The following is a 16302-nucleotide window of genomic DNA, read 5'->3' on the forward strand; positions in this document are numbered from 1 at the left end:
TAAACAGGACTGGCTGAACAAAGTATTGTTTACTTTAAATCATCTAAACATATCAAATTCAAATCAGACCACAGCCGTGGATAATCATTATGGGACTAGGGTCAGTCACCCACAGCCGCCAGTTTTGTACAAAATATTACCTAATCCTGTCTGGCATGGCCCCGTTCCCTTACTAACGTGGGGACGCGGGCATGCTTCTGTGCTTTCTCCCACAGGCTCAATTTGGGTGCCAAGCCGGTGTGTCAAGCTGTGGAAAGATGGAAAGGCGTCCGGATCCACAAAACCCGATCCCAAACTTCTCCCTGAGCCTCCACAACCCTCAGAAGGACAGAGACCAGACTCCCCACAAAAAGCAGCACTGGATGACCTGGGGACAGATCAAAGCGCTATCTGACCAATCTGCACAACTCTTGGAACAACAAGGCCTTGAAAAAACTCCAGAGAACTTCTTATTAGCTGCCTTTTCTTGCCTGAATGCCAACTCATTAGCACTTGTGTTCTGCATTCTCATATTTTGCTTTATCTCCCCAGCCATGGCCATAGCCGAACAAGGACTCTGGCAAGACAACATGTACATCATCGATGCACAGAACTTCTCACGCCTGTTGAATCAAACAGACTGTTGGATCTGCACACACATGCCAACACATACTCAAGGAGGACTAATGATGCATGCCGTACCACTTAATCTTACAGGATGGACTACTTACCCTTGGCCGAGAGGAAGGTATCCCCTTAACTCTCCAATTGACAATACCATAATACCCATTGGTAGCCGTATTCAAGAGACTGCTGCATTGTGTTGGGAATATGATCCCAGAGATGGTGAGGGACTTCAGGTGGGGAAATATCCATATTGTAGCCGAACCATTGTATTAGAAGAAGTCAACATTAGATCGTACTCTAATGTAACAGCACACCCAGAATTCTCGCAGAATATCACAGAATATTTGCATAGCTTTACCCACTATATGTGCAATTGGCTGATCTCAGGATGCTCAATGGGAGAAACAAAAAGGTGTGAAAGAGGAGAAAAATTCTCAGACGGGCAATTTGGCTTGTGTGAATATGTATCTGCAATGGTTCAACAAGTCAAACAGCCCCATAGCTGGTCCACTAACCAGATAGGGAACATTTGGATGTTATGTGGGCATAGAGCATATATGCACATTCCCCCAAAATGGAGAGGCAGATGCACTCTAGGCTATCTCCTCCCCTCATACTATGCAGTTCACAATTTGCCCAAAGCAAGACTCCGTAACAAAAGGGAAGCAATCAAGAGTCCCATAGATAAGAATACAGAAACTCAGGTAGTTAGAAGCCTGTTTCCCTCAAAGGGAACAACTATGAATTACAGAGACCTGCACATTCTAGCTAACTGGACAACGGCTCTATTTAATCAGACAGTCCGTGCATTAAAACTGCTCACAACAGAAGTTTCTCAGATTAGAGAGGTAGCATTACAGAACCGTTATGCTTTAGATACAGTCTTAGCTTCAAAAGGAGGAGTCTGTGCCTTAATTGGATCTCATTGCTGTGTATACATATCAAATTATAAAGCAAATCTCACACATACCATAGAGCAGATGGAGACCATGATTGAGGAAGCACCGCTCTCAGATAGAACACTGGTATCTCCCTGGGACTGGCTATGGTCCTGGCTTCCTGATATCGGTGGTCTCAAACGAATCATTCCTATTGTAATCATGTTAATTGTCTTACTTATTTGCTTGTGCTGCTGCATCCAGTGCATACCCAATCTTGTGTCCATGCTGAAACCTCGCTTTTCACCTAGATACAAAGATGTCCTGTATGCTGCTTAATAGGGAATCATGAGCCCTGCAGTAGTTGGCACACCACGCTGCATAAGCTCTAGGTGATGTGGGGAATCAAGAGCTCTGTGGTAGCTGGCACACCACGCCGACTCAGCTCTTCTCTTCATATCTCCCCTTCCCTATCTCCAGCCTATACGCCTAGCACAGCAAGCTCCAGATTGGGTCTCAAGCATGGATACAGAGATTTTCATTATGATTCTTATAAAAAATAAAAAGAACAAAAGGGTAAGATGTGGGATTGTGAGCTTAGCTCCTGATAGCTGAAAGAGCATGTCAGGGGTTAATTCTAACTTCCCTTTTCTCAGGCATACACTGGAGGCAGCAGAATTGTGTAAACTTCAGCCTGCCACTAACTGAGACAGGAAATCTGTCTGACAAACCACTTGCACCAGACATGCCTGCACCAGGAATAGATCTCAAACTGTAGCAAACCAAATCTGTTCTTTGCCTACTTCCTCTTACACTTAGTCAGCTAGTTCAACACATCTTAAACTGCTTCAATGTCCAGTTTATAACCTTTCCCCTCCCGGCCTGCCAGCTTACACGAAGTCAGCAAAAAGGCCAGGAAGGACATTTATGGTATGACGCTGTAACATCCAATGAATGATATATGTATTTGCAAGGAACCAATGATGTTATGACAAATCTGCATGCTATGCTATGCTATGGAATTATGTACAATAAAAGGAGCCCCGGGGAAGGAGGAGGAGAGGTGACCTTCCCGGGGACACGCTTCATCACAAATCCTGCCTGATGTGTCTTCATTGATGCAACATTGTCACATTCAGAGCATTTATATGGTCTCTGTTTCACATGGCTCATTTCATGCTGTTGTATGGGGCAGTTTCTCTAAATTAGTAATTTTGCAATGACCTCAACAGGAATCAACCTAATTCGTAGCCAATTTAGGTTAGAAATGATCTGTATCTCAAATTTACGAATAATACACTTATTAGTACTAGCATTGTGCCAAAGAGAGACTCCTTCTGAAGGTCATCATGTGTAATTTTCACAGGTAACATATCAGGGAGTGTTTGGAAATTGCTCTGAATAAGACTAGTATAGGTTCTTTTCTGCTTCTTAGAGCAGATATATGTCTGCAACATTTACCAAAATCAGAACATTTAAACCTTTTCACAATGGTATGGACTCTTTTGTGTTTATTAAGGTTAAATATTTGAGTGAAACATTTATCACAGTCAAAATATTTATTTATTTATTTAACATTTTTTATATACCGAGGTTCTGGTAACAATGTTACCAATCACTCCGGTTTACATATAACTTAGGGATGACATAACACAAGTGTCTTACATATAACAAGGAAAAGAAGAACTGGGTGAATAATTAAATAAATTAGATTAAATTGCTTAAAGCATTAAGAGAAACAACATTTTAACTTAATGAAATCTAACATACTAGCAATTCGGATCGGTAGAGTGACAAGTAGTCAGTCTTAGGCAGGAGGAGATTGTATTTGTTTCTGGGGATATTAAGTGGTAGGATACATGATGTGTTGCCCAAGACGGGAGAGTGATAGTGAAGTCGAAATCAGTCATATGCTTGGGTGAAAAGCCAAGTCTTGAGTCTTTTTTTGAAGTTTATTGGGCATTGTTCGAGCCTAAGGTCTGAAGGGAGAGAGTTCCATTGTTTGGGGCCCGCTGTGGAGAAGGCTCTATTGTTTGAGGATATTTTGATTGAAGGGGCTTTTAGCGAGCCTTTTTGTGCCGATCTCAATGGGCGGGATGATGAATGTAATTGCAGTGGGATCATGAGATCGAGGTGTGAGTTTTTGTAGATAGATTTGTGTATAGTTGAAAGAGATTTGTAGAGTATTCTGTGTTTTATAGGAAGCCAATGGAGATTCTTTAAGATTGGAGTGATGTGGTCCCTTTTTTTTGCTTTAGTTAGAGTCCTAGCAGTGGCATTTTGTAGCATTTGTAGAGGTCTTAGGGATATTGCTGGGAGACCAAGTAAAAGAGAATTGCAGCAATCAATTTTTGAGAATATGATTGCTTGCAAAACTGATCTGAAATCCTGGGGGTGGAGTAATGGTCTAAGTCTTTTTAGGACTTGGAGCTTGAAGAAGCATTCTTTCACTGTGTTGCTAATAAAGCTTTTAAGATTCAGTTGGTTGTCCATGATAACTCCTAGGTTTCTGACCAGAGGAGATAGAGAGGGGGTTGCCACTGGAAGAGTATTAGAGAGCTGGTAGTTGCCATCTTGGGTGATGAGGAGGAATTCGGTTTTGTTGGCATTGAGAATTAGGCAGAGGTCCTCAAGAAGTTTGGATATGGAAAGGAAGCAAGAATTCCAATAAAGGAGGGTTTCTTGCAGTGATTTGGATATTGGAATAAGAATTTGGACATCGTCCGCATATATGTAGTGGGTTAGATTCAAATTAGTTAGTAGGTTACAGAGAGGGAGCAGGTAAATGTTGAATAAGGTCGGAGATAAGGAGGAACCTTGAGGGACACCTAACGTTGAGCTGATAGGCTGGGACTCTTTCTGGTTGATCTTAACTTTATAAAACCTGTCTTGAAGGAAGGATTTAAACCAGTTGAAAGCGGTGTTTTTGATTCCAATCTCTGCTAGTCGATTAAGGAGGATCTCATGGTTTACAGTATCGAATGCCGCTGATAGATCGAGGAGTATGAGAAGGCACGGTTGTTTTTTCTCATATAGAAAAATAGAAACATAGAAATGACGGCAGAAGAAGACCAAATGGCCCATCCAGTCTGCCCAGCAAGCTTCACACACTTTTTCTCTCATACCTATCTGCTTCTCTTAGCTCTTGGTTCTATTTCCCTTCCACCCCCACCATTAACGTAGAGAGCAGTGATGGAGCTGCATCCAAGTGAAATATCTAGCTTGATTAGTTAGGGGTAGTAGGGGTAGTAACCACCGCAATAAGCAAGCTACACCCATGCTTGTTTTACCCAGACTATGTTATACAGCCCTTATTGGTTGTTTTTCTTCTCCCCTGCCGTTGAAGCAGGGAGCTATGCTGGATATGCGTGAAGTATCAGTTTGTTTTTTTTTCTCCCCTGCCATTGAAGCAGAGAGCTATGCTGGATATGCGTGAAGAATCAGTTTTTCTTCTCTCCTGCCGTTGAAGCAGAGAGCTATGCTGGAAATGCGTGATGTATCAGTCTTCTCCCATGCCGTTGAAGCAGAGAGCCATGCTGGATATGCATCGAAAGTGAAGTATCAGGCACATTTGGTTTGGGGTAGTAACCGCCGTAACAAGCCAGCTACTCCCCGCTTTGTGAGTGCGAATCCTTTTTTCTTCTCCCCTGCCATTGAAGCTATGCTGGATATGCGTGAAGCATCAGTTTTTCTTTTCCCCTGCTGTTGAAACAGAGAGCTTTGCTGGAAATGCGTGATGTATCAGCCTTTCTCCCATGCCGTTGAAGCAGAGAACCATGCTGGATATGCAACGAAAGTTGAAGCAGAGAGCCATGCTGGATATGCATCGAAAGTGAAGTATCAGGCACATTTGGTTTGGGGTAGTAACCGCCGTAACAAGCCAGCTACTCCCCGCTTTGTGAGTGCGAACCCTTTTTTCTTCTCCCCTGCCGTTGAAGCAGAGAGCCATGCTGTATATGCATTGAAAGTGAAGTATCAGGCTTATTTGGTTTGGGGTAGTAACCGCCGTAACAAGCCAGCTACTCCTCTCTTTGTGAGTGCAAATCCTTTTTTCCACGTTTCCTCTTGCTGTTGAAGCTTAGAGCGATGTTGGAGTCACAGTAAGCATGTATATGTTTATTGAATAAGGGTATTGTCTCCAGGCAGTAACCATCATTCTGGTGAGTCACCCACTCTTCATTGGCGGCCTCTTGACTTTATGGATCCACAGTGTTTATCCCACGCCTCTTTGAAGTCCTTCACAGTTCTGGTCTTCACCACATCCTCCGGAAGGGCATTCCAGGCATCCACCACCCTCTCCGTTAAGAAATACTTCCTGACATTGGTTCTGAATCTTCCTTCCTGGAGCTTCAAATCGTGACCCCTGGTTCTGCTGATTTTTTTCCTACGGAAAAGGTTTGTCGTTGTCTTTGGATCATTAAAACCTTTCAAGTATCTGAAAGTCTGTATCATATCACCTCTGCTCCTCCTTTCCTCCAGGGTGTACATATTAAGATTCTTCAATCTCTCCTCGTACGTCATCCGATGAAGATCCTCCACCTTCCTGGTCGCCCTTCTCTGTACCGCTTCCATCTTGTCTTTGTCTTTTTGTAGATACGGTCTCCAGAACTGAACACAGTACTCCAGGTGAGGCCTCACCAAGGACCTGTACAAGGGGATAATCACTTCCCTTTTCTCAAGGTTGAAAAGAATGTTGTCTGTCAGAGAAATTAAAAGGGATTTGGTGCTTCTGGATTTACGGAAGCCAAATTGCTTTGAAGCTAGAATGTTGTTGTCGTCTAAGAATTCGAAGAGTTGATGATTTACAATTCTTTCAAGGATCTTAGCTATGAAAGGGAGATTTGCTATTGGCCGAAAGTTAGCTAGGTTATCCGGAGAGAGATTTGGCTTTTTTAGAAGTGGTTTCAGGATGGCGAGTTTGAGTGAGGTTGGCACTAGGCCCTGGATAGGTGAAGCATTGATGATTTGAGCGATTGGCTTAGCAATAACTTTGGCACTTGCTATGAGAAGATTCGCAGGAATTGAATCAAGAGGGTGGGAAGCAGATTTAAGTTTCTTTAGTATGTTTTCAATCTCTAACGAGGATGCTGGTTCGAAGGCTTCCAGGCTTGAGGCATGTGATGGCTTTGTTATTGATAGAGGGTGCTGGGGGGAAGGATTTTTATGATTCCGAATAGGGATCAGGAGGTTGGCTATTTTTTCTTTGAAGAATATGGCGAGTTCCTCGGCTTTGTTTGCGGCTTTTTCATCCGGAATGACTGTTGTTGGTGGTTTTGTGAGGGATGAGACAATGGAGAAAAGGGCTTTTGGGTCATATGTGAAGTGATGGATTTTTCGGGAGTAGAAATCTCTTTTTGTCTGGAGAATGGAGATCCTGTATTGGTGCATGCTGGTTTTGAAGGCTGAGATGTTCGCAGGTGTGGGGTTTTTTTGCCAGATGTGTTCTTTGTTTCTGAGTACCCGCTTTAAGTGTCTGAGGTCTGGGGTGAACCATGGCTTTTTCTTTTCCTTGTTAGAGTTGATGGTTTTGGATACTAGAGGGCATGTCAGATCTGCAACTTTATTTGTTATAGTGGTCCAGGATGTGATGGCTGAGTCCGCGTCCGTAATGTTAATGTGTTTAAGTTCCTCAGATAGATTTGTGATGAGAGTTTCCTGGCTGCATAATTTTCTAAAATGAATCGCTGTTTTCTGTGAGGTTGTAGTGCTAGGAAGGTGGATGGCTAAAGAGGTATTGATTAACTTGTGATCAGACCATGGGATTGGCAAGCAGACTATGGAAGAAGAGAGGGTGAGACCTTGATTGATAAAGATTAGGTCTAATGTGTGACCTGCTTTGTGGGTGGATTCGTTTATTAGCTGTTGAAAGCCCATGAGGTTGAGAGTGTTGATGAAGATATCACAGTTGGGGGACTGGGGATTAGCATCCACGTGGAGATTGAAATCTCCAAGCAGTAAGGCCGGTGAGTCCGTGTTGATGTGCCTAGCAATACTTTCTATTAGAGGAGAAGGGTCTGAGTCGAGACGGCCTGGAGGAGCGTAAATGAGGCCTAGTTGCAGGTGAGGGGATTTGAAGACAGCAAATTCGAGCGAGGGGGAAGAGCTGGTTGAGTGGAGGGATAGCCCAAGAATTTTTTTAGAGGCTAAAAGCAGGCCACCTCCTCTTTTTTTTGGTCTAGGGATCGAGAAGATATCAAATGATTGGAGAGGAAGTTGGTTGAGCAGGACTGAGTCTTCTGGTTTAAGCCACGATTCGGTGATGGCACATAGATCAGGTTGCTCATCAATGAGATAGTCATGGAGTAGATGTGATTTTTTTGTTAGGAATTGAGCGTTCAGTAGAGTTACTGAGAATAAGGTAAGACCAAGAAGTTGGTTTAGTGGAGAGAGCATAATGGGTAAGAGTCTTTTTTGTCGTGTTTGTATATCCCAAGGTGTGACTTGTTTAATTGATGAGTATCTCCTGCTTTTGTATAAGATTGGAATATCGTTTTGTCCCATTATTGTTGAAAGAATATGTAGATTGGGATGGGGGGTGGCAAGTAAAAGAGAGAGGTTAGAAGATGTCCTGAGTCCAAGAATCAAGTAGTTAGAGAGGTGGTTCAGCCGTAATGCTTCTGAGTGCAAAGGATAAAGGGATTTTTGGTGCGGTGTGGAGAGGCTTAAAGGTGGCAGGACCCTTTGTTGCGGTAGAGCCTTGACTTTAAAGGGCTCTTACCTGGGTTGTTGGAAGTTGTTCTTGGTTTCCCTTTCTTGGTTAGTTGAAAATTGGTGCTGTGATAGGTGGTATAGTCCGCAGTCTGGTCGTCGTAGCTGGGATTCAGTCACGAGGTGGCGCCCGCTGGGGGATCTCGGTGTGCAGCGAGGTAAGTAATCGTAGTTAGAGAGATGCCGTCAGAGGTGGATGAGGAAGGTACTAGAAGATAGACGATCTGAGTATCCGTATTATATACAGTCGACTCTACTGGGGGCTCCCTCGGGGCTGCACTAAGGGGCGCACAAATGGTTTAATTGGTTTCTCACATGTATGAACGGTTTTGTGGTATTTAAGAAGGGATCTTTCAGCGAAACATCTCATTCAGAACATGTAAATAGTTTCTCACCTGTATGGACCATTTTGTGGATTTTCAGATAGGATATTTGAGCAAAACATTTATCACATTCAGAACATTTAAATTATTTCTCACCTGTATGGATGGTTTTTAAGATGGGATCGTTCAGCAAAACATTTATCACATTAGTAACATTTAAATGGTTTCTCACCTGTATGGACAGTTTTGTGGTTTTTGAGATGGTACATTCGTGTGAAACATTTATCACATTCAGAACATTTAAATGGTTTCTCACCTGTATGGACAGTTTTGTGGTTTTTGAGATGGAACATGTGTGTGAAACATTTATCACATTCAGAACATTTAAATGGTTTCGCACCTGTATGGATGGCTCCATGGGTTTTAAGAGCGGACATGCTAGCAAAACATTTTTCACATTCAGTACATTTAAATGGTTTCTCACCTGTATGGATGGTTTCATGGGTTTTAAAAGTGGACATGCGAGCAAAACATTTAGCGCATTCAGTACATTTAAATGGTTTCTCACCTGTATGGACAGTTTTGTGGGTTTTGAGATGGGACATTTGTACAAAACATTTATCACATTCAGAACATTTAAACGGTTTCTCACCAGTGTGTATTCTTTCATGTTTTTTAAGAGTGGAGATGCCAGCAAAACATTTATCACATTCAGAACATTTAAATGGTTTCTCACCTGTATGGACGGTTTTGTGGGTTTTGAGATGGGACATTTGTACAAAACATTTATCACATTCAGAACATTTAAACGGTTTCTCACCTGTATGAACTCTGTTGTGGATTTTAAGCTTAGATTGCTCGGTGAAGCATTTATCACATTCAGAACATTTAAATTGTTTCTCACCAGTGTGAATATTTATGTGTTTTCTTAAACTAAATTCCTGACATAAATCTTTATCACATTCAGACCATATAAATGACTTCTCTCCCTTGTGACTTCTCTGATGAACTTTAAGCCAGGATCTATATCTGAAATATTTTTCACATTGAGAACACTTAAAAGGTTGGTCTTGTCTGTGAATGTTTTTGTGTTCTCTCAGGTTTGATTTCTCAGTAAATCTCTCCTCACATTCAGGGCACTGAAATGGTCTTTCTCCAGAGTGAATTCTTACATGTCCTTCCATCTCAGCTTGGAAGAAAAAGCATTGTTCACATTGAGTGCATTTTAATGGTTCCTTTTTTAGGTGATCTTTTCCATGTGCTGTAAGTTTTGTATTCATAGGGGTCCTTATCTCTTCTTCAGAATCTGTAAATGTGGTGTCTTCTTTTCTGTGATATTGTTGGATAGATGTGTGACTTGTCCTCTCAGGAAACTTGTTCCCACATTCAATAATTTCTTGCTGTTCAACAGATTGTGAGTTTGTGGTGAAGTTTTCTGAAGTGTCAGCACTTTGAAATGGAGTCTCTCCTTCACTGAGTCTCTGAGTTTCTATAAGACTGGGGCAGAGGTTGAAATTTCTCCCTCGTTCAGAACATGCATATGGACTCTCTCCTTTCTGGACTACTTCTTTCCCCCTGGGTGATGTTATTCTACTGATACCTCCTGGATACTCAGCTGAAGGTCCTGGGCTTTCTCTGGAGGGGTCTCTCTCTTTGCATTCCTCCGTCTGCTGCCCATCACACATTCTCTGCCTCTCACTATTATTCCTGAAACCATCTTCTGGTGGATAAAAGCGAGAGTATGATTACTAAATTTACAAAAATGGAGGGAGACGTATATAGGGAGATAGCTCCATCTAATCACTGAACGGCATTAGAGTGGCTATGGATCCCTATCAACCTAATAATTGAAGGTTGACCGACGTGCCGCAAATGCGCAGTAGAGACCAGCTCTACCGCGCATGTGCGGGCGAGCACGTTGGTCTCAGCCAGCGTCAGAAAAAAAAAACATGGCGGCGTCGAGTGGCAGCGGCGGCGGCGGGCGGCAGCGAGCAGCGGCAGCGGCGGCCAGAATCGAGGGAGGGAGGAGAGAGAGAGAGGGAGGGAGTGACTGAGTGAGAGGGAGGACTGAGTGGGAGGGAGGGACTGAGTGAGAGGGACTAAGGGAGGGACTGAGTGAGAGGGAGGGAGGAGTGGGTGAGTGTGTGGGGAAGAGTGAGGGGAGAGGGAGAATGAGGGAGAGGAGAGAGACAGGGATGTGAGTAAGTGGAAGGGGGAGAGGGAGAATGAGGGAGAGGTGAGAGACAGGGATGTGAGTAAGTGGAAGGGTAAGACGTTGTGGAGCAGAGAAAAAGGGAGTGGAGGAGGGCTGAGGGGGAGGGGATGGGATTGAGAGAGGGTGGGGAGTGACTGAGGGAAGGGGAGGGAGGTGAGAGTGAGGGGAAGGAGGCAGTGGGAGACAGGGTGAGTAAGACTGAGTGGAGGAAAGGGGAGGAGTGAACGAGGGGAAGGGGGAGAGAGGGAGAAAAAGTGTAGAAGGGTGCTGTGTTAGAAAATGGACTGAAAAAAAAATGTAATGTAGCCCGTTTTAACGGGCTTAACAGCTTGTCATATATAATAGAGCTTGGTGCTGCTTGTAGACAGGTACAGGTGGGCAACAGCACATGAACAGAGGGGAACAGACCACGTCTCTCCTCATAGTTCTTCTTATACAGATCCCCCACCATTTTGGTCGCCCTTCTCTGGACCGCCTCCATCCTGTCTCTGTCTCCTTTGAGATACGGTCTCCAGAACTGAACACAGCACTCCAGGTGAGGCCTCACCAAGGCCCTGTATAAGGGCATCATCACCTCCTTTTTCTTACTGGTTATTCCTCTCTCTGTGCAGCCCAGCATCCCTCTGGCTTCACCTATCGCCTTGTCACATTGCCTCGCTACCTTCAGATCACCAGACACAATCACCCCAAGATCCCTTTCTTGGTCCATGCACAACAGGCTTTCACCCCCCATCACATCTTTTGGATTTCCACACTCCAGATTCATGGCTCTGCACTTCTTGGTATTGAATCTCAGTTGCCTTATCTTCAACCACCATTCAGGCTTTTGTTCCTGTAGTACCACGGATCAGTCCAGACCGTGGGTTGAGCCTCCTGTCCAGCAGATGGAGACAGACCAAAACTGAAAAGGTATCCTTTATCAGGACAGAGCCTACCCTGCAGCCCTTCAGTATAAAGTACTCCCCAAAGATCAAGCAAGTAACAAGAAACTGATAAATTGAAAACAGTTGAACCATTGAACAATTGAAAGAATTCTGTATGAAACAACACTCGTGCATAAAGATTTATTCTTTATGCACGAGTGTTGCCTGGTGCCTTTAATAATAATAAGAGATAATTCAGGTATCCGGAAACCTGTAAAGAAAGAAAAGCTTTGAGCGGGGGGCCAGATCTAGCATGGGAGGGTATCTGGACTAATCTGTGGTACTACAGGAACGAAAATTAGCAGGTAAGAACCAATTGTCCTTTCCCTGTACCGACGCAGATCAGTCCAGACCGTGGGATGTACCAAAGCTTCCCTAAACAGGGTGGGACAGAGACAGTCCCGCTGGAAGAACCTGCCGCTCGAAGGAGCCAAAAACTGGAGCCTGTACTCCAGACAGTAATGACGAGCAAAAGTATGGAGAGATTTCCAAGTGGCTGCCCTGCATATCTCCTGGGGAGAGACCGATTGACTCTCCGCCCAAGAAGTGGGTTGAGAACGTATGGAGTGGGCCTTTAGGCCTTCCGGAACCGGTCGGCCCTTGCAGATGTAGGCCGACGCAATAGCCTCCTTTAGCCAACGCGAGATAATGGTCTTGGAAGCCTTATTTCCCTTATTCGGGCCACTCCACAGGACAAACAAGTGATCCGAGACCCAGAACTCATTCGTAACCTGAGGAAACGGAGCAGAACCCGCTTCACGTCCAGGCGGCGCAGATCACCCTCCAATGTGCTTGCGATGTCTTTAGAAGAAAAAGCCGGAAGTTCTACTGACTGATTGACGTGAAAAGAAGACATGACTTTTGGCAAGAAGGAGGGTACCGTCCCGAGAGATACCCCTGAATCCGAGAAACGTAGAAAAGGTTCCCTGCATGACAAAGCTTGGAGCTGGCAGAACAAATGGAAACCAGGAAAACAGTTTTGAGGGTCAAATCCTTAAGTGTAGTCCTCCTTAGGGGCTGGAAGGGAGCTTCGCAGAGAACCCGAAGAACCAAGTTAAGACTCCACGAGGGACAAATAGTCCGTACCGGCGGCTTCAAATGTTTGGCCCCCTCGAAGAAGCGAACGACATCCGGATGAGCCGCCACTGCGTAACAGTCTATACTGCCTAAGAGAAAGCCGAGAGCGGAGACCTGCACCCGCAAGGAACTGAAAGACAAACCCTTGGAGAGACCGCTCTGGAGGAAGGAAAGGACCTGGGAAACTGGAGCCTTATGAGCCAAAACTCCCGACGCGGCACACGCATTTTCAAACAGCTTCCATACCCGGCTTCCGAGCTCTCAACAGAGTGGATATTACTTCTTCCTTATATCCCTTCTTTCTCAACCTCTGCCGTTCAAAAGCCAGGCCGCTAGACAGAAGCGATCCGCCAGATCGTAAAATACGGGACCCTGCCGAAGAAGGTGGGGGAGTTGACCGAGGAGGAGAGGGCCATCCGTCACGAGGTTTACCAGATCCGCAAACCACGGTCTGCAAGGCCACTCTGGAGCCACTAGAATGACGGGACCCTGATGAAGCTCGATTCTTCTGAGCACTTTGCCCACCAGTGGCCAAGAAGGGAACACGTACAGGAGAACGTCTTGAGGTCAGGGAAGGACCAGCGCATCCACTCCTTCCGCGCAATGTTCCCTTCTGCGGCTGAAGAACTGAGGTGCTTTCGCATTGTTCATGGTGGCCATCAGATCCAGGTCTGGGGGACCCCACCTGCGGACAATCAGATCCATTGCCCTATCTGACAATTCCCACTCACCGGGATCTAACCGCTGGCGACTGAGGAAATCAGCTTGAACATTCTCTTTCCCCGCAATGTGGGATGCTGCAAGGCGCTCTAGGTGACGCTCCGCCCAAGCGAAGAGCTTGCTGGCTCCTGGTGCCTCCCTGTCGATTGATGTAGACCACCGTGGTGGAGTTGTCCGAGAGAAACCGCACCGCCTTGTGATGGAGTAAGGGGAGAAAGACCTTGAGAGCCAGCCGCACCGCTCGAGCTTCCAATCAATTGATGTGCCAGCGAGACTGGACAGGGGACCAGTAGCCCTGTGTAGACTGAGTCTGGCACACTGCTCCCCAGCTGGAGAGACTGGCGTCCATCGTGACAATGATCCACTGCGGCGTCTGAAGGGACATCTCCTTCCGCAGGTGGGAAGGCGAGAGCCACCATTGCAGCTCGGCGACGGTAGACTCGGACAGCGGTAGAGGTGTCCGAAACTGCTCCGACATCGGCTTCCAGCGGGACAGCAAAGCCTTCTGTAACGGACGCATATGCGCAAAAGCCCAAGGGAGCAGATCAATGGTGGAGGCCATGGACCCCAAAACCTTGAGATAGTCCCAGGCCGTGGGCACAGCAAGTGAGAGAAAAGTGCGCACTTGGCCCCTGAGTTTGGGCGCCCGCGCGTCGGGGAGGAAGACCTTGCCGACTCGAGTGTCGAATCGTGCCCCCAAGAATTCCAGGGTCTGGGAAGGCTGAAGCTTGCTCTTGGGAAAGTTGATTATCTACCCCAGGGAGGTCAGAACATTCAGGACCCTGCTGACCGCCAGCTTGCAGAGAGACTCCGATTTGGCCCAGATGAGCCAATCGTCCAGGTAGGGATGTACCAGCACTCAGGGCTGGTGCAAGGAGATTAGGTGCCCTAGGCGAGCCTTCTCCCTTGCCCCCCCCCCCTGGTCTCGGCCCCGACTCCTACCTCTTTCTCATCACGCCCGCTGACTGTGTGGTTTTCTGGGTCGCGAGCAGGTTGGGCACTGCTTGTGGCCCCCAAATCTCCACTCCTCTTTGCCACCGCTTGCGGCCCCATATGGTTCGCACCCAGTGGTGCACCAAGGGTCTCCAGCGCCCGGGGGCCAATGCATCTGTGTGCCTCTCCAGCATCCCTCCTTAATCCTTCTTGTACTAATGCTTAAGGTCACAGAAAATCAGTGGCGTCTCTAGACAGAAGAATTTTTTCAGGGGAGGGGAGCCAAAAGAAAATTATTACTTACCTGCTAATTTTCGTTCCTGTAGTACCATGGATCAGTCCAGACAGTGGGTTATGTCCCCAATCCAGCAGATGGAGTCAGTCAAAGCTTCGAGGGGGCGTCACCATAAGTGCTACTACCCCCTCTGCAGGAGTTCAGTATCGAGAATATCCAAGCCCGAGTAAACCAAGAACCCCCAAATTGGATCAAGTTGAAGGAACGGCAACAATCAGCCGTATAACCTAAGAAACAAAACCGTGCCCGCCCCGCCAATGGGTGGGGGGACAAAAGGTCAGCGTGTCAACCCCAAAACGGAACTGTGACAAACAGTGAAAAACTGAGCAATCGTGAAAGACAGAAAGTACTACCGTCCCGTAGAGGGAAAAACCCCGTCGAGCAGGGATAGGACCCAAATGCGGTGGGCGTCTGGACTGATCCATGGTACTACAGGAACGAAAATTAGCAGGTAAGTAATAATTTTCTTTTCCCTGTACGTACCTGGATCAGTCCAGACAGTGGGATGTACCCAAGCGTCCCTAAACCGGGTGGGGTCCTGCGAGACCCGCTCGTAGAACCTGCTCACCAAAGTGTCCAAAGACCGAGGAAGCGAGGTGAAGACGATAGTGTCTGGCGAAAGTGTGTAGCGATTTCCAGGTGGCTGCTCTACAGATTTCTTGAGAGGAGACCGAGCGGGTCTCCGCCCAAGAGGCCGCCTGAGAGCGTGTAGAATGCGCAACAATACCGGGTGGGGGAGTCCGCTCCACCCCAATGTAGGAAGCGGCAATGCCAGCCTTCAACCATCTGGCAATGGTCGTCTTCGAGGCCTGAGCTCCCTTCCGAGGGCCGGACCAGAGGACGAAGAGATGGTCAGAAGTCCTGAAGTCATTCGTAGCCTCCAGATAGAGGTGCAGTGTGCGCTTGACGTCCAGAAGCCGGAGAGACCTCGGTTCCGAAGCGGAGAAGGAAGGAAGCTCCACCGTCTGATTCACATGGAACGCGGACACCACCTTCGGGAGGAAGGAGGGGACCGTACGAATCGAAACCCCGGAATCCGAGAACCGGAGATAGGGTTCTCTGCACGACAGGGCCTGCAGCTCCGAGATGCGCCGAGCGGAGCAGATAGCCACCAGGAACACCGCCTTGAGAGTGAGATCCTTGATCGTCGCATTCCGCAGTGGTTCAAACGGAGGTCCTGACATGGCCCGTAGCACCAGGTTGAGACTCCAGGAGGGACAAGGATTCCGCACCGGAGGTCGCATGTGTTGGACACCCTTGAGAAAACGGAGAATATCCGGGTGTTGTAGTAGGGAACCCCCGTCCCGCAGGAGCGAGCCAAGGGCGGCCACCTGAACCCGGAGTGAGTTGTAGGCAAGTCCCTTGTCCACCCCCGCTTGTAGAAACTGAAGGATCTGAGGAACCGAAGCCTCAGAGGGACTCGTGTCCAGTCCGGCACACCACAGCTCGAACACCTTCCAGACTCGCACATAGGCTACCGACGTCGAAGTCTTTCGAGAACGCAGCAGTGTTGAGACTACCGCCTCCTGGTAGCCCCGGCGCCGGAGGCGGCGCCTCTCAAAAGCCAGGCCGCAAGACAGAAGAGTTCTGCCTGGTCGAAAAATACCGGGCCTTGGTGAAGGAG

At 46.8% G+C, this 16302-nt stretch overlaps 2 protein-coding genes across 5 annotated transcripts in view; one reads left to right on the forward strand and one right to left on the reverse strand.

Moving 5' to 3' along the window:
- LOC115080205 (oocyte zinc finger protein XlCOF6-like) overlaps positions 1-16302 on the forward strand; it is a 256083-nt gene that overhangs the window by 173861 nt on the left and 65920 nt on the right. The gene's annotated exons all lie outside the window — the stretch shown is intronic.
- The window catches only part of LOC115080206 (oocyte zinc finger protein XlCOF6-like), a 56867-nt gene continuing 46719 nt past the window's right edge, over positions 6155-16302 (reverse strand). The window contains 1 exon segment of the mRNA XM_029584334.1: positions 6155-10235. Within this exon segment, the coding sequence (XP_029440194.1) occupies positions 8668-10235 (1568 nt within the window). The 3' untranslated portion in view covers positions 6155-8667.

The sequence above is a fragment of the Rhinatrema bivittatum genome, chromosome 19 (assembly GCF_901001135.1).
Source record: "Rhinatrema bivittatum chromosome 19, aRhiBiv1.1, whole genome shotgun sequence".
Taxonomy (NCBI): Eukaryota; Metazoa; Chordata; class Amphibia; order Gymnophiona; family Rhinatrematidae; genus Rhinatrema; species Rhinatrema bivittatum.